This window comes from Cricetulus griseus, chromosome 2, assembly GCF_003668045.3.
Source record: "Cricetulus griseus strain 17A/GY chromosome 2, alternate assembly CriGri-PICRH-1.0, whole genome shotgun sequence".
Taxonomy (NCBI): Eukaryota; Metazoa; Chordata; class Mammalia; order Rodentia; family Cricetidae; genus Cricetulus; species Cricetulus griseus.
Window position 1 is genome coordinate 334,923,564 of NC_048595.1, and position 26,593 is coordinate 334,950,156.

General features: G+C 43.0%; 1 protein-coding gene across 1 annotated transcript in view; it reads left to right on the top strand.

Moving 5' to 3' along the window:
- Positions 1–11,116: 11,116 nt before the first annotated feature.
- Positions 11,117–26,593, top strand: part of Emb (embigin) — a 56,598-nt gene continuing 41,121 nt past the window's right edge. Inside the window, exons 1-2 of the mRNA XM_035438788.1 lie at positions 11,117–11,225; positions 20,079–20,168. Of these exons, the coding sequence (XP_035294679.1) occupies positions 11,117–11,225; positions 20,079–20,168 (199 nt within the window). The remainder of the gene's footprint in view (positions 11,226–20,078; positions 20,169–26,593) is intronic.

The following is a 26,593-nucleotide window of genomic DNA, read 5'->3' on the forward strand; positions in this document are numbered from 1 at the left end:
TCTCTCCAGCTCCAAACACTTGTTTAATGATGCAAAGATGTGTTGCATTCCTTTATTTTGCATTTGTTTAACTCTGAAGCTGTGTTACTTTGCCTGTCTAAAATACCTGATTTGGTCTAATAAAGAGCTGAATGGTTAATAGCAAGGCAGGAGAAAGGATAGGAGGGGCTGGCAGGCAGAGAGAATAAATGGGAGGAGAAATTTGAGAGTATTAAGAAGCAAGAGGGATAAAGGAGAACAATAGGGGCCAACCACCCAGCTACACAAACAGCCACAGAGTTAAAAGTGAAAGAAAGGTTGGGCAGTGGTGGCACTCCCCTTTAATCCCAGCATTCAGGAGGCAGAGGCTGGGGGATCTCTGTGAGTTGCAGGCCAGCCTGGTCTACAGATTGAGTTCCAGGACAGGCTCCAAAGCCACAGAGAAACCCTGTCTCAAAACACACACACACACTAGAAATAAAAGCTCAGAACAAAAAGGCAGATGAGACAACTTAAGTTAAGAAACACTGGTTAGAAAGAAGCCAAGGCGGGTGGTGGTGGCACACACCTTTAGTCCCAGGACTCGGGAAGCAGAGGCAGGCAGATCTCTGTGAATTCGAAGCCAGCCTGGTCTATAGAGCGAGTTCCAGGACAGGCCAATACAGAGAAACCCTATCTCAAAAAACCAACTCCCCCTCAAAAAAACCCAAAAACCAAAAACCAAATTAGAATTTATGATGCTCACAAGATCTGGTGTCCTCTTCTGGTGTGCAGGTACACATAATACATAAATAAATCTTTTTTTTTTTTTTTTTTTTTTTGGTTTTTTTAAGACAGGGTTTCTCTGTGGCTTTGGAGGCTGTCCTGGAACTAGCTTTTATAGACCAGGCTGGTCTCGAACTCACAGAGATCCGCCTTCCTCTGCCTCTGCCTCCTGAGTGCTAGGCCCATTAAAGACGTGCACCACCACTGCCCGGCAAACCGTAAGTAAATCTTTTAAAATAAATTGTAACTTTATTATCAATATAGGTAATTCCCATTCCCACTATCATTTTCATGTCTTCTTGAGACACACATTCTATTCACTGGCAGCTTATATGATAAAAGGAAATACAAAAGCAAATTTTATGACATTATTTTCCAAGCACGACAAAAAATTATATAAAAAAGAAAACATGCATCTGGTGGTGGTGGTGGTACACACTTTTAATCTGGGCACTTGGGAAGCAGAGGCAGACAGAACTCTGAGTTCAAAGCCAGCGTAGTCTGTAGAATGAGATCTGAGACAGCAGAGGCTACACAGAAAATGTCTGTAAACAAACCAACAAAACAAAACAAAAAACCAAACCCATGAACAGGGCATGGTGGCATTTACCTTCAATCTGGGCTCTTGGGAGGCAGAGGCAGGCAGTTCTATGTGAGTTTAAGGCCAGTCTAGTTTGCATGTAGTAAGTTTCAGGCCAGCCAGAATTACATGTTGTCTTAGTTTATTTTTGTTGCTGCAATGAAACACCATGACCAAAAAACAAGTGGGGCAGGAAAGGAATTATTTGGTTTACACTTCCATATCTCTGTTCATCAACAAAGGAAGTCAGGACAGGAACTCAAGCAAGGCAGGAACCTGGAGGCAGGAGCTGATGCAGAGGCCATGGAGGGGTGTTACTTACTGGCTTGGTCCTCATGGCTTGCTCAGCCTGCTTTCTCATAGAACCAGGACCACCAGCCCAGGGATGGCACTACCCACAATGGACTGGCCCCTCCTCCATTGATCACTAATTAAGAAAATGCCTTATAACTGGATCTTACAGGGGCATTTTCTCAACTGAGGCTCCTTCCTCTCTGATGATTCCAGCTTGTGTCAAGTTAACATAAAACCAGCCAGTACACATGGTGAGGTATAAAATCAAATAAAATGTTTTCCGTACATGAATTTTCTAGTAACTTAAAAAAAAAAAAGACAACACAATAAGCCAAGAATGTTATTTGTACAACATTTGCTGGTACTATAAAGAATTCTCTATTACTTGTGAAACAAGATAAAATCACAACAAACTGAGTAATATGAAATATTTAAATTGAAATTCAAGGCAATAATAAAGCTCCAGTCACAAGGCTGTAAATTATTAATCATCAAATTAATCTTGCAGACTGTGAGTTTGGAGGAGACGGCTTAGGTTATTTATTGTGATGTTACAACTACTTCAAAATGCACAGCTCGCTGTGCTCTGGGCTGGGATGTGGTCAGGGTTCAACTGGAAGGAACATTAACTTCATGGTGCTCAGCTGAGAGCTGGCTTTCCCTGGGGACCCCTCACCAAGCTGGTGCCTCACTGCTCTTCTGCCTCTCCATATGGAAACATCACTTAGGGCTATTTCAAAAGTCAATACGGAGGACAGCCTCCATCATTTTGTCATCAATACTTAACCTATCATGACTTAAAAATGCAAGCTCTAACTATCAACAAAACTCACGTTTCTCTCTTTGCCACTGCCATAAGGTTGAAACAATTCAGTTGCAGGTAAATGGTAAACAATTCAGTTGCAGCTCCTCTTGTCCTGAAAGGAATGTGGTTTTTACAGTCAGTCATGGTGCGGATCCAGGTACTTCCTCATTGTTTGGTGACGTTTGTGAGTCATGCGTGCTTCTTAGCCCTGCAAATGTCCCCCAGCTCATAGATCATTCCTTTGTATGTACAACTATAGTCTTCTAGTCCCCTCTCCTTTGTCTGATCTGATTCTTCACAGTGTCTAGTATCAGAGGGGAGATGCAAAGAGGCCTCCCCTGAGCTCCAAGGCTACAGATGGTGACAGGGTGGATGCCAGGAACCAGAGAGCTTTTTCTTGCTAACAATAAAGTTGAGCTCTCGGCTATGCTGTCCATGTTCCTTTTTTTTTTTTTTTTTTTTTTTTTTTTTTTTTTTTTTTTTTTTTTTTAAGACAGGGTTTCTCTGTGACTTTGGAGGCTGTCCTGGAACTCGCTCTTGTAGACCAGGCTGGTCTCGAACTCACAGAGATCTGCCTGCCTCTGCCTCCCGACTAAAGGGACTAAAGGCGTGTGCCACCAACGCCCGGCCACTGTCCATGTTCTTTATTTAAAGGTCTTGGTAAGCTCCTCTTTGTCTAGAAAATAACACTTGTCATTCATTCCCTGGGATGCCAGTGGAAGGTGGCAGAATTACAAGGTTACAAAGCATGCTTCTAAGAGAGGTTAAGATGGGCCAGGAAAATGGGTCAACAACTGTGAAGAACTCCCCCAGCCCCCAGCAATGCTCCCCATGAGCACTCACTGGGTCCTAATCTGACCCTGAAAATGTAAACAGCTGTGGGTTGCCTTCAGGAAAGATATGCCCATCTTAAAGGCGAGGATGATCAGCCCATTTTGCTAATGGATGATAAATGACTTACAGTGGAATCATGAATCAGAATGGGAGGTGACCAGACTGCAACTGCTAGTAGAACACTCATTAACGAAATGGTATCAAGAAGAAACCATCAGACAAGGAATGTGATGGCCCTATACGTACACAGCATTTTCAGGGGCCTTGACTAACTTTTAAAATCTATTCCCCAACTTTGACCTATTGATGAAATGCCAATTTCATCACATAATCAGAATAGGTAGGCATGGGGGGGGTGGTCTTTACTAGATAAGAGGCAGCAGGAATAACCTTTACTTTTAAAAATCTGTGTTAATGAGACTATAAAGAAATACCTGGTAAGCCACTTCCAACCATCTCAATACATCAACAAGGAGGAAATAAATGCAAATAGAGATAATTTTATGATTTGATAGATAACACAGCACTTTTGCTTTTCCTTTTGAATGTTGCCACTGCACCTTAAGAAGCAATCAGAGTAAAGATACCTCAGTGCTGGGATTTCAAATCCAGTTCAAGGGTTTTTACTACTGGAACTTGCGACTGTCATCATTGGCCTGATTTTGAGCATTTGCAGCTTCCATTCTTACTGTGTGATTCTGCCTCTGTCAATCTCCAGAAGAGACATCTGCTGTCCTAATGGAGGCTATATAACATGCTCTTCTGGAGACATGAACTTAGAAATTCAACATAGATCAGCTACTGAGACACTGGATTTGTCTACAGGAAACTTAAGTTGCAGAGATGTTCAGATATCCACCGGTCTGAAATTCCTGGTACCCTCACAGGAAGGCTTCTTGTTGTGTAGATGTGGGAAACATAAGAAACACCCAAACCATTGCAGTTCTGATTGAACCTTGAAACTGCTTCCTAAGTTACTGCCATAGCTTTTGATCCCTGAAACAATGTAAGCCCCACTCTGCTAAAAGATTCTAATCAAGGGCTCACCATTCCAAGCACTAATCCTTGACCTTCTTTACATATCTGTCAATAAAGCAAGGAGGGGTGGGGGGGGATTTACACAGGTCCTGAGAGCCATAAACAAAATTATAACAGCAAGGCTCTCAGCAAACCAAACATTTTGCTAGCAGTGGCACCAGTGGAGTCCAGATAGTTCACAGTAGCAGGAGTATATGTTTTCCTTCTTCAAGTATTCCTGTAGATATGACCACTTACTGAATGTAACTCAAAATATAAATCATACATGCTGGATGTAGATGCCAGACAGGGTTGTATAGTGAGTCTCTCTCTCTCATATATATATATATATATATATATATATATATATATATATATATGCGCGTGTGTGTGTGTATATATATATATTCCAAATAATATATATTTATAAGATATGTAATTATATATTATTTAGAAAGCAATGCCTCAGAAATTAACCAATGCCCCCTCATACCTTTACATGTTTTACTTTTGATTTGAACACTGTAATTTCAGAAATCTACTTTAATTCTGTTTGTAGATGATTTACTATTTAATGCTTCACTAAAGAAGGACTCAGCATTTGAGTCAGTGTTTCTGTTACAACTGGCTTATCAGGGTTTAAGACTCACTGAGATAAGTTTACCTCTAAGGAGAAATGGTGCTTTTTCTAGGCTTTGACATCACCAAAGGAAGTCTTTCTATCTTCAAAAAAAAATTTAATACCATCCAACTTTATCTTCAGACAGCAACGGGAGATTCCTTGGGCTTCATGAAGTGTACTGAGGGCCTCTGTCCCCAGTTTTGTACTGACCAGTTCACAAACTAAAAAGAACACAGAGCCAGCTTCTCGTCAGGAAACAAAACACAGGATGGTCCTTGATAAACTTAAAGGCACTTTGCCAAGTCCTCGTGGGTCAGGATTCCCCAACTCTAAATCCTTTATTTTGCCTGTGAATGAGAGGTACAAACTTGAGGAGTCACCACATTCAAACACATGCAGAAAAAAATGCCCAGCTTCACATCTGAGAGATCTAAAAGATCAGATTTGAGTCTCCCACAGAGTCAGGAAGGCACAATCATTTATCTCTTTGGCTGGATAAATATTGGCTTTGGGATCTTGGTTTGGGCTACTGTCAGACTCTTGTCCTATCTCCCTATTGGTTCTACTGATAACACTTCCTGAGTGCCATGGTCTGTTAAAAGCCTTAAATGCTTGTCAGTAGCCACTGGCTCAGCAAAAGATTCCCCCAGGTGCACTGACAAAAGCTACAGGGCATGGCACATTGGCAAGGCCTATTAAAATTCCCTTTTGCTATCTGCAAGGGCCTGAAGCAGGTGGTAGTGAGAGAACTGGTTATAATCTGGTCACATTCTCAGATCAACCAAGAGAGAAGACTTTATAATATTGTAACCCAGTTTGGTACACCCCTAGGCCATGCCAATCCCTGGACATAGCCACAGAACAGAAACTAAGCCATCTTAACTTCCTTGAAATGAAAGTGCTAAGCAAAAACACTTAAGCTTTTTCATCCTTGCCAGTAAGACAGAGTTGAAACAGTTCGTTTTGGATAAATGAGCTTGAAAAGCTCTACTTGCTTGCAAAGGATACATGTTTTTAGGGCCAATCACAAGAGACATGAGTGAATTTCTTTCTTTAAGCTTTATAAACTGCATAGTTACTCTTGACAGCACAACTTGGCTTCCCATAGTCACAAACTGTTCTTGTGTGTACATTCTTGCTTTTTTTATATATATACATATGATTCGATTTTATCTGTACTGATCCTAAGATTGCCTTTCTCACTGCATGGTGGATCTCAGAGAAACACCCTTTTATCTGGCAGCACTCCTCAAAGAGAAAGGAAGTAGATGTGCTTGTGCCCTAGATCTGAAGGCTCCCATGTGGTTACGTTGACAACGTTCAGTTTAGTGTTCATGTCAAGAAAGGAGACAGGACCTCTGTGCTCTCACTCACAACACTGAGAGAGCGCTGAAGTGTTTGTGGCCACATTTCATTTGTTAGGCAGGGAAAGGACCATTCTAAGTAGAAAGGCCAGGAAAGCTGGACAGGTAAATTAGCCCATTATCTGGCTGTAAAAGATGCCAAGCCTTTGAAAACGTGTAATGGAGACTAGGCCAAACCATACAGAGTACACCTAGATGTAAAAGTGTACCAAAGGTGAAAAGAGTCTCCAGCTGCTTCTTGAAACAAGAATTATATTTCTTTCTCAACTTCTTTTGCTCAAAGGACAAAAAGGACCACAGGAATTAACCTTGGTTTTTGCAAGTTACTGCTGCCTGTTGATAAAGGGACAGATTCAACTGAAATGAAAATGTTTCCTTAGCTAGGGTCAGCTCATCCAAGGGAGGGTGAATTTGAGATGAATTTTGTAAGACTAATTGAGAGAGGTCAACCAAGGTCAGGCCTGAGAATGGTTTGCAATTAAAGGCTCCCCAGGTGCAGGGAAGTGGCAGCAGTTAGCACTGCTGGGCAGCTGACTGGTGTGAAATGGCAGTCATTGCTCAGGAAATTTGGGTTTAGCTAGCCCACCCCAGGCCCTGGGAAGGTCATGGTATGTAAGGTGCAGGCCTCCGGGTCTTATAAGACTTTGATGAGAGTGGCTTAATCATTATAAACATTCATTTTTCTGACTGCAAATATAATTGCCCTTTCAGGAAAGAACAAATACCCTTGTGCCCCTCCCTTGGGCTAACAGACTATGGAAATAAGGGTCATCAAGTAATTGGAATTTTCCTGGGATTCTTAGGAGAAGAAACCTGTGTCTTGGAAAGAGATTTTACTTAGTTTTGACAACTTGTCAGACCACCTTGCAGGAGACACTGAAGCAAGATGGCAGGATTGGGTGAGCTTAATTTAAGGGACTGCTTAATTCTGCATACCTCCTGTCTTCTATTTATTCCCAAACCCCAAGTCAGAACCTGAAATGGACATGGGTGCATCTCTACATCACTTTGCTCCTCGTCCCAGTGTGATCCCATTGACTCTCCTTTATCCTGTTAAATGGCCTATTGAGGTAGGAGGCTGGGCCTACCTTTATGGGGCCACCAGGGTCCACATTTTGACTAACTCAAAAGAGTCCAGGGATTTGTGGTTCACAGACAAATGGCTGTGTAAGTCAGTTACTGTGTGTGTGTGTGTGTGTGTGTGTGTGTGCGTGCGTGCGTGCGTGCGTGCGTGCGTGCGTGTGTGTGTGTGTGTGTGTGTGTTATTTACTTTATGTGCAGTCCCTTTTAAACACAGTACCTGGTACTCAGCAGATAGGTCTTAATATTGCTCAACGAGTTGTTTCATTCATGTTCTTTAGTAACAACTTACAGAAGCTCTGTCTATTTATGTATCTATGTACCTATGATCTGTCTATCTATTTCTCAATGATCTGTTGGGTTTTTCGAGATATGGTTTCTCTGTGTAGCCCTAGCTGTCCTGGAACTCACTCTGTAGACCAGAACAACCTCGAACTTACAAAGATCCACCTGTCTCTGCTATCCAAGTGCTTGGATTAAAGGTGTGTTCTACCATAGCCCAACCAGAAGCCATATTCTTTCCTGGAGGTTTATTTATTTATTTAGTGTGTGTGTGTGTGTGTGTGTGTGTGAGAGAGAGAGAGAGAGAGAGAGAGAGAGAGAGAGAGAGAGAGAGAGAGAGAGAGAGAGAGAGATTAACTCAGGAACATGCCTATTCCATATGCATATAACAATTAAAAATTAATGGTGGCTCCCTGGAGTAAGTATAGTCTCTTGTTCAGTAGTTTAGTCTATACCATCAGCTTCTTTCTGCAAAAAGTATCCTTTTTGAGGAATCGTCTTTTTTAAAAATACGCTTTGAATTTATGATTATCAAACCTAGCTTTTTTTTTTTTAAGAGTAAGGGGCATGGTGCTGAAGAGATGGTTCAGCAGTTAAGACCGCTGGCTCTCTTCTGGAGGACTAGGGTGTAATTTTCAGCATCCATAGGATGCTTACAGCTATCTGTAACTCCAATTCCAAGGGGTCCATTGCCCTCTTCTGGACTCCCATAGGCACTGGGAACACACATGGTGCAGACATACATGCAGGCAAGATACTCATACACAAAATAAACATTTTCAAAATGAGTGAAGAGGGGAGGAACTCAGTTCCTGAGAAATATTTTACACACACGCATACATGCACGCACGCTCATTTGCTTGCTGTGGTTGTCTTGCTGTGGTGAGAGGCTGATGTTGAGGGACTGCCTGAGCTCAGCTATTGGAGGACAGCCTCATCAACACAGCTTGGTGATGTCTAAAAAACACACAGACAAAAACTTTAAAACCATTTTTTTTCCTGTAATCTCGAGACAGGGTTTCTCTGTGGCTTTGGAGGCTGTTCTGGAACTAGCCCTTGTAGACCAGGCTGGTCTTGAACTCACAGAGATCCACCAGCCTCTGCCTCCCGAGTCCTGGAATTAAAGGCGTGCGCCACCACCGCCTTTCCTATAATCTTTATTGTGTCATAATATCCCACAAAGTCTTAGGGAGCCAAGGCAGGAAGACAGAAAATTAGCCAAACAAGGGAAGGAAAGGAAGCTATTCACTTGGAGTCTTATAAAGTCTTGCCTCAGTTAGGAGTCAAGAATTCATCACAATTAACATTTGCTGTGAAGACTGCTAATACAGAGAAAATACTGTTTTCATATATACAGAAGAAACCCCCCTGCACAGTGTGGGCTCCCCCACCCCTGGCCGACCCTGAATTAGGCATAAACAGCACCAAACACCTGTTTTCACAGAGATCCTTTAATGGGGGAGGGGTGAGAGGGGTGGGGAGTGGTGTGTGAGTTAAAGTGACTGCTTTCTGACTCAGGCAGAAAAACAGCAGCAAATGACTTGCAGGTGTCATTCTTAAGAGAAAAAGGGGAGGTCTGTGTTAGAATGGGCTAGGATGCAGTGGTATATTTTGATTGGACTTTTTTTTTTCTTTTTTCTCTTTTTGGTTTTCAAGACAGGGTTTCTCTGTATTGTTTTGGAGGCTGTTCTGGAACTCACTCTTTAGACTAGGCTGGCCTCGAACTCACAGTGATCTGCCTGCCTCTGCCTCCTGAGTGCTGGGATGCATGCGCCACCAACGCCCGTTTTTTTTTTTTTTTTTTTTTTTTTTTTCCATTGGACATATTAATTAGGTGAACCAAAGGGGGCTTTTGATTGCTGGATGTCAATACTTTGATAGCTGGACCTTGATAGTCAGCCTCAGAAGGAGAAATTGGCTAAACAAGGGAATAGGTTTTGGGGGCTTGCTTTAGGGTTGTAATCTACGGTTTACAAGGGAGAGGGAAGGAGGATGGGCAAGGTTGCCAGAACCATGTTTGTCAGGCCTGGGCCTGCTAGGGCCTTTCCTACACCTCAAATAAAAATGTAAAAGAAGTAATGCATCACCCTTCAACGCCTCAGTGTATATGGCCTTTCTCATTTTCCATGTATAAACCTGAAGTTTTCCAGCAATTTCACATGAAACCCTATTTACAGCAAAAAGAAGTGATCTAACTATCCAGTAGACGGCTTGCAGTCTATCTTTGAATCTTATCAGATTGTAATTCCACCTAAGGCACCATTGGAGCCACCCTCTAATTTCACCTAACAAAAAAGCGGGATAAAAGAAAAAAAAAATGTTTCTTTAGTAGTCCTTTGAGCTGTAACTTGATAGTCACCAAAATGGTACGGATGGTTAATGTTAAGACACAGCTCTGAACTACCACCCACTCCCCACGGTGTCGGGTGCGTTTTATCCTTTGTATTAACCCTCGAATTTAAATCTACCCTGAGCAAAACTCCTTTGTAATTAACTCCAGCTGTGCTTCTCACCGTCTCATTCTGAAATTCCTTCCTCCAGTTTTACCTGGAGGTCCCTACAGTAAGGACTGCTAAGTAAGGCTGCTGCGTTAGACTATAAGGATCCTTCTCCCCTGACCAGCAAAACAATGGTTTTCAATTATCTTAATTCATTTGGTGAAAGACTTAAGAAAATTCCAACCTCAGGTCCCTCACAGATAAGAGATAACATTGTTTTCCACAATGCTTGACAAAGGTGAATGGCCTTCTGCAGTTTACATAGTACCCCTTTACTTAGTTTTTGTTTCTTGAGCTCTTTGGCGCCAGGAAAACTGTTGCCACGAGCAAACAAAAGGAGACACACTACGGGGCCTTGGGACTCTGAAACCTTAATCCGGAGGGAACTAGCTAAACCTTCAGAGATTGGGGGAGGGTGTGAATGACTGATAGGAAGCTCCCAGGAACATTAAGTTCCGGGCTCAGGGACACAGGATAGCGCCTCGGGTTTGGCAAAAATAAATCTAAAGATGTACAGGAGCAGAAATATCCTGTCATTTCCACCTGTCTCATCAAAGTAAATAAGCGAACCCACCCAACGGATGCAAAGAACAGTCTGTAGGGAGTTGGAACACGTCCCGGAGGTGATGGGCTAGACATCACCTGGCTGGCTCGATTAGCTAGCTGCCTCCCCAACCTGGGCAAGTCGAGAGGGTGGGGGCGGGAGAGGATGCTGCTGCAGGGGTTACACAGCACATCCGGGCGCGCCTGCAGCGGGCTGCATAATTGATGAAGGGCCGGCGCAAGGCTGGGCCGGCCTCGGGTGCGCTGGGAGCGTCTCGGGGGAGGAGGCCAGGGCGGTCGGGCCCCTCCCACTCCGCTTTTTCTCGCGTGTCCTGGCCCCGGGACTGGCAGTGGGCGCCCGGTTACCAGCAAGTGCGCGCAGCGACAGATAGGAGACGGATCGCAGCAAGCCAAGGGCGCAACAGAGACCTCCAGAACCGACTCGCCCGCGTCATGCGCTCACTCACTGGCCTGAGGGCGCTTGTGGCGCCCGACTGCCGGCTCCTGCTTCTGTGCTTTCTGGCGGCGACGCGCCCGTATTGGGCAGAAGGCGACCCCACAGGTACCTGGGGTAGCGGGGCGGCACCGGGGAGGACTCTATGCGTACGGGTAGCGTCGCAGTAGCCGCGACCCTCCAGCCCGAGGGCATCCTTTGCCGCTCGCGCAGGGGCTGCGGGGATGCGGGCGCAGGAGGCTGCGGAGCTGAGCGGAGGTGGCCTCTCATTGGCTGGGCGCTGGTTAAGGAGGAAACGTGGGAGCAGGGGTGGCTCCAGGTCCGCCGGGTCTAGGGGTGATCTGGTCCCATTCTAGCCCAGTTTGATCCCGCAGCTGGTACTGGGACAGGGTCGGGTTTTTCCTACCAAGTGGACTAATAGAGTGCGTGGGTTCGTGCGGGGGATGCTGGGGCTTGGCTTCTGCTACTGTGGCATTATGAGTCCACATTCCCGAGGCCAACTCCCTTCACTAGAGGCCACGGCGAGGCCCTCGGATCACCTTTCTTCCTGGCAGGTGTTGGCTTTGAGGATGTTTTTTAGAGCAGATGGTAAAATTCACCACACTCAGCCAACTCAGTCAAGCCCAGATATGGGAATTATTCGTGGGTCTTGTCTTTACACTAGGGTCTTTATCAAAACAAAACATTTTTTTTTTCCCGAGGGTGTTGGGTTGCGTGCTTAAGGCATGTCAACAGAAGGATTTATGTGGTGGAAAAACATTGCCCAAAGTCAAGATCGGGTTTGCCGTCTTAGCTCACCTGTTTATATTTTCTGTGTTGCAAGCGGTCCGTGTAACCTGCTTTTCAGTGCAAGTTCCTGTGTCTGAAGGGTTAGCTCTCATTTAAGTTATCACTAACCGCTCAAGCAGTTGAGGGACTGGCCCACTGGAAACTGAGGCCAGACATTCTTCTACAGAAGGTTTTCAGCTATTATAGAGTATTTTCATGAGCATGTCGACTGGTCGAACATGCAATAAAGAAGGAAAATAATCAAAAGGATACACACACAACTTGGGTGAACCCTTTTGCATTCCGCTAGTCCGTGGAATTTCTTGCTCCACATCTGGTTTCCATCATAAGACTTAGAAATAATTGTCCGGGACATGGACACCCCCCACCTCCCCCCCCGCGCCCTTCCTAGGTACGCCTGATTCTTCTACTTTCATCCACCGTCATTTGCTTCTGAGTGTTTCCTCTTTCTAGCCCACTTCCAGTCCTCCGTCTCATTTTCTCTCCTTCCCTTCTCCCCTCCCCCTCTCTCCCTTTCCCCCTTCTCCTTTCCTATTTTCTTCCCTCTCCATTTCTGTCCCCTCAGTTCTGAGTGTGGAACTCTGGACCTTCTGCCTGGAAAGAAGCAGCTCCACCATTCACTCTCCAGTGTTGTTTGAGTCAGTCCTAGAAGTTTGGTGCTCCACTTGGCAGCAGTTATAAATTATAGGAGAGTTTTAAGAGACTGATACCCAGGTCTTGCCCTAGGAAAACCTGATTTATTTAGCATAGATGTCAGTCTGGGCCTTAGTGGTTTTGAAAATTCTCCGTGTGAGTCAAAGCAGGCTAACATCACATAAGACCCTGAGAATGTAGCTACTCTGCCGGCATGTGGTTGAAGTTAATATCCACACCTGGCTTCTAAGGGGAGGAAACCAGGAAGCAGATGAAGCTGTAAATGATTGTGTCCAATGACAAAGGGTTAGGGTTAGGACATGGACTTCTTCACAGCCCCCACTCAGTAGAAAGCTATGAAACAAATAATGCATTTGAAAGGCCTGGCATCTGCATCTACTTTGAAGCTAACCTCCAAAGTGGCCATATTTTCAGCAATTAAGCTGCTCTTGCAGAGGACCCAGGTTCAATTTTCAACATCCACATGGTAGCTCTGTAACTTAAGGCCCAGGGAATCCTATTTGATGCCCTCTTCTGGCCTTTCTGGGTACAGACATAGATGTAGGCAAATCGCATACACACACACACACACACACACACACACACCCCGTCATCAGTTCTACAGAACTTTCTATATCCACTATTTGAATGAGATTCATCTTATTCTTTGCTAAAAAAAATACTGTAAGGTTTACTGGATGGTTTTTGTGTTTATCCTTTTAACTACTTAGAAATAGCTGTTCTGCTTAAAGACGACTTTGGGGGCAAACTTCAATAATAAACTGGGTATAAGTTCCTGTACTTACATTCTGTGCCAGCTACTGTACTATGCAGCGTGTAGCCTGATGAGTTAAGAGTTTATTTTCTCTGATTTTTCAAAGAGGAAGTTGGGGTTTCAGTTAAGCAATTGCCCGAATGTTTAGTAGTAGAGCAGAAAGTTTGAAGTTAGTCTGACTCCACAGCCTGTTTTCTTAAGGCAGTTCTCTGTGAGATAACTGGGTGTGCCCTGGAGAATTTGGAACCACTGACCAAGAGAGTGAGAGAGTGAGCGAGAGAGAGTGCACGTATGTTAGGAGCTGAAGGACATAAGCACTTTTCAGTCCTGGAATGAAGTCAGTAAGGCTCGAGGAGTGAATTACTGGCTTCTTCAAGTATTTTTGTTTTTCTTATTTTTTAAATTGTTTTATTTATTTTGTGTATTTATGTACATACATGTGTTCGATCATGTCTGGATACTACAGTATGCTCCTGAACATCAGAGAACAACTTGAGAGTAGTTTTTCTTCTACCATGTGGCTTCTAGGAATTGAACTCAGGGTGTCAGGCTTGGCATTGGGGTGCCCTTGCCTTCGGAGTCATCTCAGCAGCCCCTCTCACTTTTTGTTTTGTTTTTTCAAGGCAGGGTTTCTCTGTCTTTGGAGGCTGTACTGGAACTCACTCTGTAGACCAGCCTGGCCTCAAACTCACAGATCCACCTGCCTCTGCCTCCTGAGTGCTGAGATTAAAGGTGTGCGCCACCAATGCCCAGTTTACAAAGATATTTTTTATTTGTTAATTAGAAAAGGAGGAGGGGTGTCACTGGGCGTTGGTGGGGCATGCCTTTAATCCCAGCATTCAGGAGGCAGAGGCAGGTGGATCTTTGTGAGTTGGAGACCAGCCTGATCTACAAGGGGTAGTTCCAGGACACCTCCAAAGCCACAGAGAAAACCTGTCTCGAAAAGCCAAAAAAATAAAAAATTTTAAAAATATCTTTGTAAAAGAAACATTATGTAAGCAGGAATATTTTGCTGTCATTGTTGGTATTACCACATGTAACAAACTGAAGGAATGAGTTTTGAAACCTATTCAATGGTGCAACATGGACCTAGCATCTTAACTTCTAAAGACATAGCTTCTGTGCTGTTTTGATTAGCTCCCTTCCCTACTAGTCCCATATTACCTAGTAATAAATATTTGTGGGAATCAATCTTGCTTAAATGCTCACATTTGCCTGATAATGTGTTTGTAAAAATACTAGCAGTGTTTGTCAAAGGTATTTAAACATGGGCTGGAGAGATGGCTCAGCAGTTAAGAGCATTGACAGCTCTTCCAGAAGAAGTAGTTTCAATTCCCAGCAACCACATGGCAGCTCCCAACTGTCTGACTAAAGTTCCAGGGGCTCTAACACCCTTACACAGGGAGAAACCAATGCACATGAAAGTATAAAAATAAAAAGAATGTTCTTTTTTTTTTTTTTTTTTTTTTTTTTTGACAGGGTTTCTCTGTGTAGCTTTGGAGCCTATCCTGGCACTCGCTCTGGTGACCAGGCTGGCCTCGAACTCACAGAGATCCGCCTGCCTCTGCCTCCTGAGTGCTGGGATTAAAGGCGTGCAACACCAATGCCTGGCTCTAAAAAGAATGTTCTTAAAAAAGGTATTTAGGGCTGGAGAGATGGCTCAGACAGATGGCTCAGACGTTAAGAGCACTGGCTGCTCTTCCAGAGGTCCTGAGTTCAATTCCCAGCAACCACATGGTGGCTCACAACCATCTGTAGCAGGATCATGCAGACAGGGTACTTATATATGTAAAATAAATAAATAAATAAATCTAAAAAATTTAAAAAAAAGATAATTTAACCTGTTTAGATAAACAGATTTATTATAAGCCCATCTTTAACTGGGATATTTCTGATATTTCAAAGTTTTGGTCATGTAAATGTTTGTTAAGAATATGTTCAACTAACTTTCACGTGGGTGCTGAGTCACCGACTCAGGTCTTTCCTCTCCTTATTTTCCTGAGTGGTCCTGTAGCCAGTGGAAGAGCAGAAGCAGGGAGGGATTTACCTGGTCTGGTAGGTGGAGCAAGTGGCACAGAGATACTGGTAAGGATGGCTTCCAAGTAAGAGGACAGATCAGGGTGGGAGGTTAGTTAGGCTCAGCACAGGGAAGAAGATGTTCCTACAAAGATTAGCCCAGCCCTGGTCTCAGAACTGAGCAAGGTGACAAGGGCTACTGAATGGGCAAGTAGACAGGTAATGTCTCACCCATGCTCCAGGGCAGACCAGCACATAAGGTCAAGCCTGAGTGGGTAAGGAGAATGACTCTGGGGTTGGGGGTGGGGACAGACATGGCAGCTGCAGTGGGATGTTAGTTGTATGCACAGGAATTGATCAAATAAGGACATCTTATCAAGAAAAGCAGGATGCAGGTTTTCCATTAGGGAAGAAGAAAATAAGGATGGGGGGCAGGGAGAAACCTTTGTGATGTTATCAGTGTGAATTCATGACTATAAATCTGTCTCTTCATGTCACATATGTACAAATACTTGTATTCTATATAATGTGCATATTCCATATGTGTGTATTTCATGTTGCAAGTGTGTTGTGTGTTTGAGTTTGCGTACACATAATTGGTAGCTCTGTCCACTGATTTCTAAGCAGTAAGTATACTTAACACCTAGATGTTGGCTTCCAGGACTATTCTTTTTAATAATATTGGAGGAATGGCAGATTTCTCCAGTGAGTAGAGAGGTGTGTAAACCTGGGACATCCTCCACCAGAAAATACTCCAAGAATGTTGAGCCATGTCTGACAGAGTCAGGAGCCAGTTTAAGGTTGTTCACACGGAACAGATCTGGGAAAAAAACCTGAGCATCTGAATAAATAATAGTACTAGATGACAATAAATTGAAACAGACCACTAATTTGATTAATTTTTATTAGTCTGTACTCATGAATTTATATATCATTTAGCTATAATCCATCAGTACAGTACTCAGGAGATTGATGCAAGAGGATCATAAGCACAAGGCCAGCCTAGGCTACATAGCATCATCATCAAGGGTGTGGCATGAGCTGACCATGTAGAAATGGCAGCTTCCCTATTTCAGTGCAGCCTGGGATGATGTGGGATATCTCCATTGCAAGGGAACACTCAGTAATGCCTTAGAGAGGCTTGTTTTTAATCACGTCAGTAATGCCCCGTCCACATAGATCAGAGGAGAAATGCCAGGCTTAAAAATTTCATATAAACCTGAGATTGTTTGAAGAAAAACAGCTCAGCTTTTTCAGAGAAAGCTTCATTGACCATGGGGCTCCATTAAAACAGTAGCTGAGAACTGGTCACCAGTGTGTTTCGCTCCATTTTGAAATTTATGTGTACGTGTGTGCCTGTGTGTGTTTATATGTACCATTAGGTGCGGGTGGAGGCCAGACAGGTGAGTTGTATTCCTTGGAACTTGAGCTACAGGTGTTTGTGAGCCACTTGGTGTACATGCTAGGAACTGAGCCCAGGTCCTCTGCAGGAGCAGTAAGTGAGTGATCTTAACTGTTGAGTTGTCCCTCCACCTCCTGGTACTTTTTCTAAAGAACATGTCCTTAAACAGAAATAGTTAAGTGTGTGCCAAGGCTTGCTTTCTTGTAATTCCTTGAAGCTTCTCTTGTGCTTCTGGCTTCTCCTATTTTGCAATAAAAAGGACAAACTTGTGACTAAGCAACTTAGCACACATCCTCTAACATAGACGGGAAAGAAAAGGATCTTTTGCAATATTTTGTTAAAAATAAATTCCTCAAGGTACCGTCATCATTCAGATGAAATAATATCTCTTTAATGTTATTATAGGAATGAGAGACATTAACTTTAAAGATGGTGTTGTTTGTTTTATTGAATACATTTTTTTCCTGTTTTTAAAGTTATTGAGGTTAGCCTAACTAATGTATCCCTCCTAACCCTCCTAGTCCCCAAACAGAGTCTTCTCTGTTTTGTTTTGTTTGAGGGAGGGTTTTATACATATGTGGTTGGTTTTAGACTCACTGTGTAGCCAAGGATGAATTTGAATTCCTCATCCCCTGGCCATCCCTTCCCAAGTGCTGAGATTACAGATGTTACCATCACATCCAGCCCAAGATATAATCTTTTTTTTGGCTTTTCAGTTACACAAGTTAAGAACCTGATAGGGAATTTTGATTTTTCTTAACACTCAAAATACCTTTGTTGTATATCTAGGGGCAAGGAGCAAGCTATAGCTGGTTTCTTGTTTCACACTTCAGTGATCCACCTGGCAATGAGTATTCTTCTTAAAACCATCCTCAGAGTAGACCCAGGGCAGGGGGCTGTTAGTCACCCGTGAATGCTGGCCTGATGTCTGTGCTTTGAAATATTTGTGTGTAAACTGTATACAACAGGACCTTGGGGTTACAGGGATCTTTGGAGGTTACAAAAAGTAGCCATACTGAATCGAGAAAAGGAGGGTGGAGAATGTGTCTACTCAGACCAAGCTTTCTTAGTCTTTATGTCATTTACTTTTTGGTCTGAATAATGCTTGGTGTTGGGGTTGTTCTTATGGGATGCTTTAGGAGGTCATGTAAAAGTACACACTGTGCTTATTATTAGTTTTATTTTTTAAAACTCAATGATAAATGGCCTTCCTGTCCAGTAATTCTCATATTATCTGAAATATGTTAGTTACCTGCCTAGAATGTTGTCTTGACTCTTAAAAGTTGACTTATATATGATTCTGTCAGGGCAACTTTTCTACATTTTCTTGACAGCTCTTTATTTTCTTTGCAAACTCCAGAATATGTCCACAGTTCCAAGCATCCTGACACACTATGGCACACCACTCTGCTTCTTTTCCTTCTACTACAGTTATAAAAGGGAATGGGAATACTAGATGTCTAGAACCCAGAAATGTAACTCTAAATGCATTGTTCGTGAGCAAGATTTCACCTGGTAATAAGATGTCTTAAACTGTAGGTAAGCCATAATACATGTGGCTGTTTACCTCCATGATGAAATACACTGATTTTCACACTTAGGATTTACCATTAGTATATCTTACCTGTTCCTAAGTTGTAGTGTTCTTATAATTGTAATATTATGTGTCAGAATTTTTTTTTCCTGGTTTTTCGAGGCGGAGTTTCTCTGTGGCTTTGGAGGCTGTTCTGAGGCTAGCCCTTGTAAACCAGGCTAGTCTCAAAGTCACTTTTACTATTTTCGCGTCTCCTCATCTGCTTGTATATTCATAGCATTTGTTCATGCTGCTTCTTAAAGGAATTCTTTTGCATGTTCAGTGGAAAGTAGAGCCTGATAAAGATTGATGCTTTAGCCTGGCGTTGGTGGTGCACACCTTTAATCCCAACACTCAGGAGGCAGAGGCAGTTCGATCTCTTGAGTTCGAGGCCAGCCTGATCTACAGAGTGAGTTCCAGGTCAGCCAGGACTACATGGAGAAACCCTGTCTTAAAAAAATCAGAATAAAACAATAAAATAAAAAGATTAATGCTTTAACGAAGATGTGGCATTAGCTTCAGCTAGTGTCAGGTTTACAGATCTTTGAGCTTACTTTTAGTACAAATTGTTAGTTAGAAATGGCCAAAACAGTATATTCTGGCTTTTTCCGGATTCTCTTGCATCAGATGTCTTGTTTCTCTTTATCTTATTCTTTCAGCTACTATGAGCTGGGATTTTATTGAACTCAAGCCTTTGGGTCCCCTTCCTCTCTTTGTTCTAGGGTAGATCTCCATAGGTTCTTCCATAGTTGGTCCCTGGAGGTGAGGAAAGGAAAACCACCCCAGCCCTGATCTCCTACAGTGCCCTTTCCCTTCATGCCATTTCCAAAGTCAGGCTTACCCTCTGTAGATCCTGTGCTAACTTGTGTGAAAGACACAGGCTCATGACACTAATTCAGTTTAGCCCACTTCCTACTCCTTGCCAGCACACACTGTATACTAGGTACTTTTATCCTTACATAGGTGGAGTCGGGCACTTTATTTCAGCTGTTGTCACTCTCCTATGACTGATAGTGTGAATGATAATGACCACCACCAAAATGAGTGATGTTTGGCCATCTGAGATTCGATGCGTGTGATTGAGAAATGTCACAGTAGTCAGCTAGGCCAGGAAGGGAGGGATTCCAAATAAGGGGACGTGTGCTGTGCAATGTTCCAGACCAAATGGCAGTCAAAATAGCTCATTCTTTCCTATTCTTTCCAATTTTTCATCCTAACCAGCACTGAGTGTCATTTGCCTCAGACTTAACTGTATTATTTCTTTAATATAATCTCTATATGACTTACACCCAAGAGTGGAAATAAATAATTTCTATTAGGAAAAGACTGTTGACCAGACTTTTTTAGTGTGTGTGTTGGTGTGTGTGTGTGTCATCTTCCCCCCCCCCCCACACACCACACACACCACACAAACCACACACACACATCCATACTTAGGTCACCAGACTTGCAGCAAAACACCTTTACCCACTAAGCTATCTGGCAGTTCCAAGCTGTTTTTTTTTTTTTTCTTTTTTTTCTTTTTGTTTCCTCCTCCTTCTTTTTGGGCTTTTCAAGACAGGGTTTCTCTGTGACTTTGGAGGCTCTCCTGGAACTAGCTCTTGTAGACCAGGCTGGTCTCGAACTCACAGAGATCCACCTGCCTCTGCCTCTGAGTGCTGGGATCAAAGGTGTGTGCCACTACCACCTGGCCTAAGCTGATTTTTTAAATAACCATCAGTCCATTCTTGATGAGGATATCTGAATTATAACCACATGTAATTTGTCTTACAGACTCATCTTTCACAAGTCTACCTGTTCGAGAAGAAATGATGGCAAAATACTCAAACCTTTCTTTAGAGAGCCATAATATATCACTGACAGGTAAGTGGTCCCATCTCAAATAGTAAAGTACCAAAGTAAGTTTTTAAAAGGTCTTAAACTCACTCACTGCTTTGGTCTTTCTCAGCTTTGGTTTTCTTTATGGTTTTTCCAGACAGGGTTTCTCTGTGTAGCCCTGGCTGTCCTGGAACTCATATAGACCAGGCTAGCCTCACAGAGATCCACCCGCCTCTACCTCTCAAGGGCTGGAATTAAAGGTCTGCAACACCACAGCCTGGCCCAGCTTTTTTTTCCAATATGGGAAATGATTACAAACTTTTAAATTGGTAAGAGAGGTCTGTTCGGGTAACAAAACAGCACAATTAGAATCTAAACTCTGTCAGCCTGTTTATTACATTAGTAACTAGTATATTTGTTTCTCGTGGGGCGTTTTTTTGTTTTTTGTTTTTGTGTTTTTTTGTTTTTTTTTTTTTACTGTTTCCCCTGTCTTGAGCTGTTTCTTACTTTGTTTCATGTGACCAGAAAGTGTGTGTGGCAGAATTTCCAAGCCAATGCCAGTGAAATGAGTGTGCTGAGTTTTTTGATAGAACATTAAAAACAAAACAAAACAAAAAAAACCAACTTCATGCAGCTCTTGTTCATTCCCAGATGTTCTCATCCCAGCATTTGGAATTTATTCTTGTGCAAGTCAATTCCATATTCCTGTGTTGTTACTTGCCCTTTGTTTTTGTACATATTCTAGTTGTTGGTTGCCTCTTGGCGATAAGTCAGTTATTTAAGGGGGACTCGGGTGAGAGTCTCAGTTTGCAAATTCTTTGGCCAGGCTGACAGAGTAGATTTCAGGACACAAGTTTCACTAAGCACAGCCTGGTGCCTGGAAATCAAGGATTAACGCTCAGGGCCATAACAAGAAATACCTTATTAACTAATATTGTGCTAAGTATTTACCTAGCCTGCAGAAGGTTTAACTCTTAGCTACTCTATCTGATCGTTCAACTGAAACCAGATTCCTGCCCTTGTGAAAGGACTGATTGTTCATGACTGCCCATTGTGTATTTGTTGCCTTGATTTGTGCACACGTTAGTCTGGCCTTTCCCTTCCTTATAACCCCTGCACTTCACTTTGTCCAAGTCTGAACAAGTATCAGTGCATCTTAAGAACTGGTGCCGAGGTGTGCTCATGGCTCCTGTGTACCCTGTTGTTTGTTCACTCTCCCCCTCAGAGTTCCAGCCAGTCTGCCTGTCTTCCCCATAAAAAGAAAGCCTTGTTTGACATTGAGACACTTGAAGACCTTGAGTTTGAAGCTTTTCTTCTGTGGCAACAGTTCTTATGAAATAAAGCCTTTATAAAGGTCTGAATTGGTGTTTATTTAAGAAAAGCAAAGATCTCACATTCATCTTGGAACTCTGCTTCTGCTTGGAACTCCAAGCTGTGGCTCTGTTTTCACAGTGGCCCTTTTGCTTTGGTTGCCATCCTGTCAGAAATTCTCATCTTGGAAACTACATTTACTGGTACATGGATTTTAAATTTGAACCATAGGCATTTTCGTACTGCCAGGACTGTGTTTTGTTTTCTTTAAAGAATGTGTCTCAAAAATTGGTTGATCTCAGACTTCACTTGTCTTACCTTCAAAGTGTTGGTATTAGAGGTATGAGCCACTGTCCCTAACTGCTGCCTAGACTTTGTTTTCCATGAATGATCCATTTTGCCAATAATGATTTCAACATCATCCTTGTTTGTAAATAGTACTCATGGCATCTTCCTATTGTTAGTTTTCTGTTTTATCTTTCCCTCTGGATATTTTGGAAAATGATATTTCTTTTAGGCTAATATGTGTGTGTGGGGGGGTGGGGAGAGAGAGAATATGAATCAAGCATAATACCTTAGTTACAAATCCTGGATCAGAAAGGCAACTTTGGCTGCACTCAATAAATTTACTTAGTGAGAAAGGGAAACATGTGGGCCCTGTGCCTGGGAGAATGAGAAAACATGGCCTTTGGCTTAAAATCAGAACAACAACAACAACAAAATTGGTTGTTTACTTTTTTTCCATAAAAAATGTTTTTGCTTACTTGAGAAACTCATTGACTGTGTGCTGTGTGTATTATTATTATTATTATTATTATTATTATTATTATTATTATTTGTCTTTATAGGTTTTATCCTTTCTAACAATTCTTGGAGGTGAACACTGTTGTTATTTCAATCTGTAGTTGAATACAGAGACATACAAAGAGTGAACTGACCCAAATCCCAAATGGGAATTGGGATTTGAACCCAGGCAGTCTGGCGCCAGAGTCTCTTCTGGGCCAAATAACTTTTTAATGCGAGATTATTCAGTTCTTTTAGCAGTATTGTTAAGACAACTATGCTTGTTTTAAGGTGAATGATATAGTAACTTTGAAGTGATACATTCACAATCTATGAAAATAAGGTCATAGTAAATGCTTTAGCCCCAACTAGGTTAATTTGAGGGACTATGTTTCCTGAACAGCAAGTCTGTGGAAAGTATAATTGATGATACTCAGGAGGGAAAAGTCTCTTCCCCTCTCTGTGTCATCAATGGGCTTTTAAAACTTATCTTTTGATAATGGGCTACTTGGCAGTCTTGCTTTCATTACTGCAATTAGAATGTTTCTATATTGTTACTTTCAATGTTTTCTCTTTTCCTCTGCAAATTGTACTGTTTAGTGTATCAATGTTGTCTTTTAAACAATGAGATGAAAATCAAAACATCAGCTGGCCACTTTCTGGCCACTTTCTTGATCAGCCTGGTGCTGGGTGGCTGAGGTGAGCTTTTACATTGTTGACCCAACCCATGTTGTGTTTACCAGCTGAGGTGTGAGCGGCTGACCTGGCAAAGTCCCCAGGAGGGAAGGAGGAAGCAGAAGCAGAAGTTGGAGGTGCACATATGCTAATTTAGCTGCTGTCAGGTTTGGTCATGTCATTGGTGATGAGGAAATACAGCCTTGTTGCCTAGCCACAGGCAGGCAGGACCTCACGAGTTGTAGAGTCAGGAGAAGAGGAAGGAGTGGGGAGTGGGGGTTGGGGGGAGGTCCTGCACATCTGGTCTCCCAGACTGCTTGCTTCGTGGAAGATCCTGTACTACTTTAATGGCCTTAGGCTGTTTATGATATTTTCTGGATCTAGTCTTTTATGGGTGACATGAAGACGTGATATACAAAGAAGAAAAATGGGAGTGAGCATTAATGTTCCCAGTGAGGGAAAGAGGAAACATGGCTCCACCCCAGCAATACACAGGACAGCCGCAGCAGCAGGCAGCCCTAGGCCTCTGGCTGAGGTCTCAGGAACAGAAATACTGACATCTTTGGACTGGATAGTTCTTTGTTGCATAGGGAAGGCTGTTCGTGGCATGGTAAGATGTGTAGTGGCATCCTAGGCCTTTTATGTTCAAGATGTGAGGTCAATTGTTCGTGGGGGATAAATTTGTCCCTTGCATATAAAAAAGGGTAGTTTTGTGTCTCACCTAGCTTATTGTCACTACAGTGCAATCCCTGAAGCAGGCCAGCTACTCCTGAAGCAATTGGTTTAGTCAAGGAGATGTTGAAGCCCTGTAGGAGTAAACATGTCTGTGCCTTGAAACCAGAGGTAGGGTGAACTCTTGGGGGACCAGGCTGGCTGCTTGACTTCTGAAGTTTTGTCAATAGCCACCTAATGTCACTGTAAAGGGCCCTAGTGATCTGAATACCATGGATGAAGTCCCACCTCTTTCTCTTTGTTGTTGTTCTTTGAGACAGGGTTTCTCTGTGCAGCCCTGGCTGTCCTGGAACTAGCTCTAGATCAGGCTGGCTCAAAACTCAGATCCGCCTGCCTCTGCCTCCCCAGTGCTGGGATCAAAGGCATGTGCCACCACTGCCTTAAAAGTTCCATCGTAACACTCTCCTGGACCAATTCTCCAGCGCATGGGCCTGTGGGCTGACATCCCACATCCAAGCTAAAGCCCCCTGCAGCTGTTTCAGAACTGCAGGATGGCATGACACGTGATTTAAATCCCACAGCATTTCGAGCAGTTCATAAAGCTTCTCACCAGGAAGGTAGAAGGCAGAGCTAACAGGCACAGGGCATAGCATAAATAGGGCAGTGCTCAGGGCCAGTCACAGTCGCACCTCTTTCCTCCTCCTCTGGTGTTCACATTCTGTCTTTCTTAGAGAATTAAATCAAAAGCCACATCCTCAGGGAAACAGAAGTGCAGATTCTGTGTATCTAGTAGGCATTTATTGCTTTCATTTTGCAATAGTGAGTACATTTTAAACCATCATCTCCAGCAATGGAGTAAATTGAAGATTGTGAGCCCTCCCCTTCTGCCTCTCCTAGACATATCTCATATATAGGAGCTGTTTTCTTAAGTGAATACTCAGGGTTCTGGAAAGAAGAACCCCCCCTCCCCCATTGATGACCAGGACACTTGTGCATTCGTGTTCTCTTGTTTCCTTTGTTCTGGCCATGATGCTTCAGTTTTTAGAGCCATACAAACACACAACTGTGAACACACACAAGGTAGGAGGAGTAAGTAGAAGCCTTAGAAAGCCGATCCTCCCTCGTGACACACAGTGGAAGATTTGACCTAAGGGAAAGAATATCAGCTGATGGCACAAAGGGAGGACAAGTTGGCTTCTGTGGTGGTGTATTATTTATGATCTAATAAAGCTTGCTTGAAGGATCAGAATGCAAAGCTAGCCACAGCTATAAAAGCTGGGCAGTAGTGGCATACACCTTTAATCCCAGGACTCAGGAGACAGGCAGATGGATCTCTTGGAGTTCAAGGCCACCCAGAGCTACACAGGAGAGTGAATCAGTCTGAAGAAGAAACAGAATTCATGCTGGATAAATCCCAGCACTAGAGGGGTTTATAAAAGTGTTTCAGGGTGCATTCTGAGATTTAGTCTCCAGCCAAGGTGAGGACAGGATCTCCCCAGCCCTTGGTGGGGTACTGGCTGGCTGCTTTACTTTTCTAACCTTCAGCTTGTACTCCAATATCTGTCTCTGAGTTTTTATTATTCGTGTTATAGGCATCTTCTTTTTAGTTCCTTCAGTGCTAAAAGCACAAGGCTCCTGGCACTGTCTAAAATCCAAAGTCCTCCATGGACATGAGCCTACTTCAGAGAGGATTGGCTAAATCCAAAATGCCATGCTTAAATCCAAAATGCCAATTAAAACAGCGCTTCAGCTTTGCCACTCACAAAGTTCAAAGAGTCTGATAGTATCTGGTGTTCATGAACACACAGGGAAAGCAAGGCTCCAACGTGGGTGTGGGAAAGAACGAGCTGTTCGGCTATTCTGGAGGACAGTTTGTCAGTATCTATCAAAAGAGCACATAATTTCTAACTCAGTAATTCTGCTTCACAGAATTCATTATGGAAAGCATGCAAAGCTATTCCCCTGGAGTTATCTGTAGGGTGTTGATTGATACATAATTTATAACAGAAAAATGTACATGAGCAAGCTCATTGAGAAAATCTCCTAGCCAACTAGTACATTAATACTCTTCATACAAGAAACAATCTAGCAGCATATACGCACTATGGCTAGATCACCAAGAACTAATGTTGAATGACAAAAAAGCATGTTTCTCACATTTTCAATTGTCCCTCTCTCATGTCTACACATAGCATTTCTGCAGCATGGGTGGCATGGAGATTATTGTTTGGTAAATGAGAAGAGGGCAAAGTGTAAATGGATGACTTCCAGTTCCAGGAGAAATGATGGGGTGCCCAGGGTCCAGGGGTAGGGTGTGCTGCTCTGAGTCCTGGATGGAAGTCTGTTAGGTTTCAGACCTTCTACCTGCCACACTTTCTCTCCCCGAAAGCTTTCTATGGCTTCCCTTCCCTCTGCCCTCCTTCTCCCAGGATGGAGAGAGTTGATAAAGCTTGCTTGGCCCTGCAGTCTCCCTCCTCCGAAGAACCCTTAGAGCTTTGCTCAACTTGGGAAGCTTGGCAATGAAAGTTGGTGGCACACACCTTTAATCCCAGCACTCAGGAGGCAGAGGCAGGCAGATCTCTGTGAGTTCGAAGCCAGCCTGGTCTCCAGAACGAGTGCTAGGATAGGCTCCAAAGCTACACAGAGAAACCCTGTCTCGAAAAACTAAAAAAAAAAAAAAAAAAAAAAAAAGTTATACCTAGCAGTTGCTTACCACATTCATAACTTGCTCTCTCTCTCTCTCTGTGTGTGTGTGTGTGTGTGTGTGTGTGTGTGTGTGTGTGAGAGAGAGACAGAGACAGAGACAGAGACAGAGACACACACAGAGAGAGAATCTTTTCACTTTCTGAGTTCTTTGAACTTTTCAAAGTTTTGGTGGATTTGACGTCTTTTTTAATTAATTAATTAATTTTGGGGGCTTTTCTTTTCTTTTTTTTTTTAGACATGGTTTCTTTGTGTAGCTTTGGCTGTCATGGAACTTGTTGTGTGGTCCAGAATGGCCCTGATTCTCAGAGACCCACCTCCCTTTG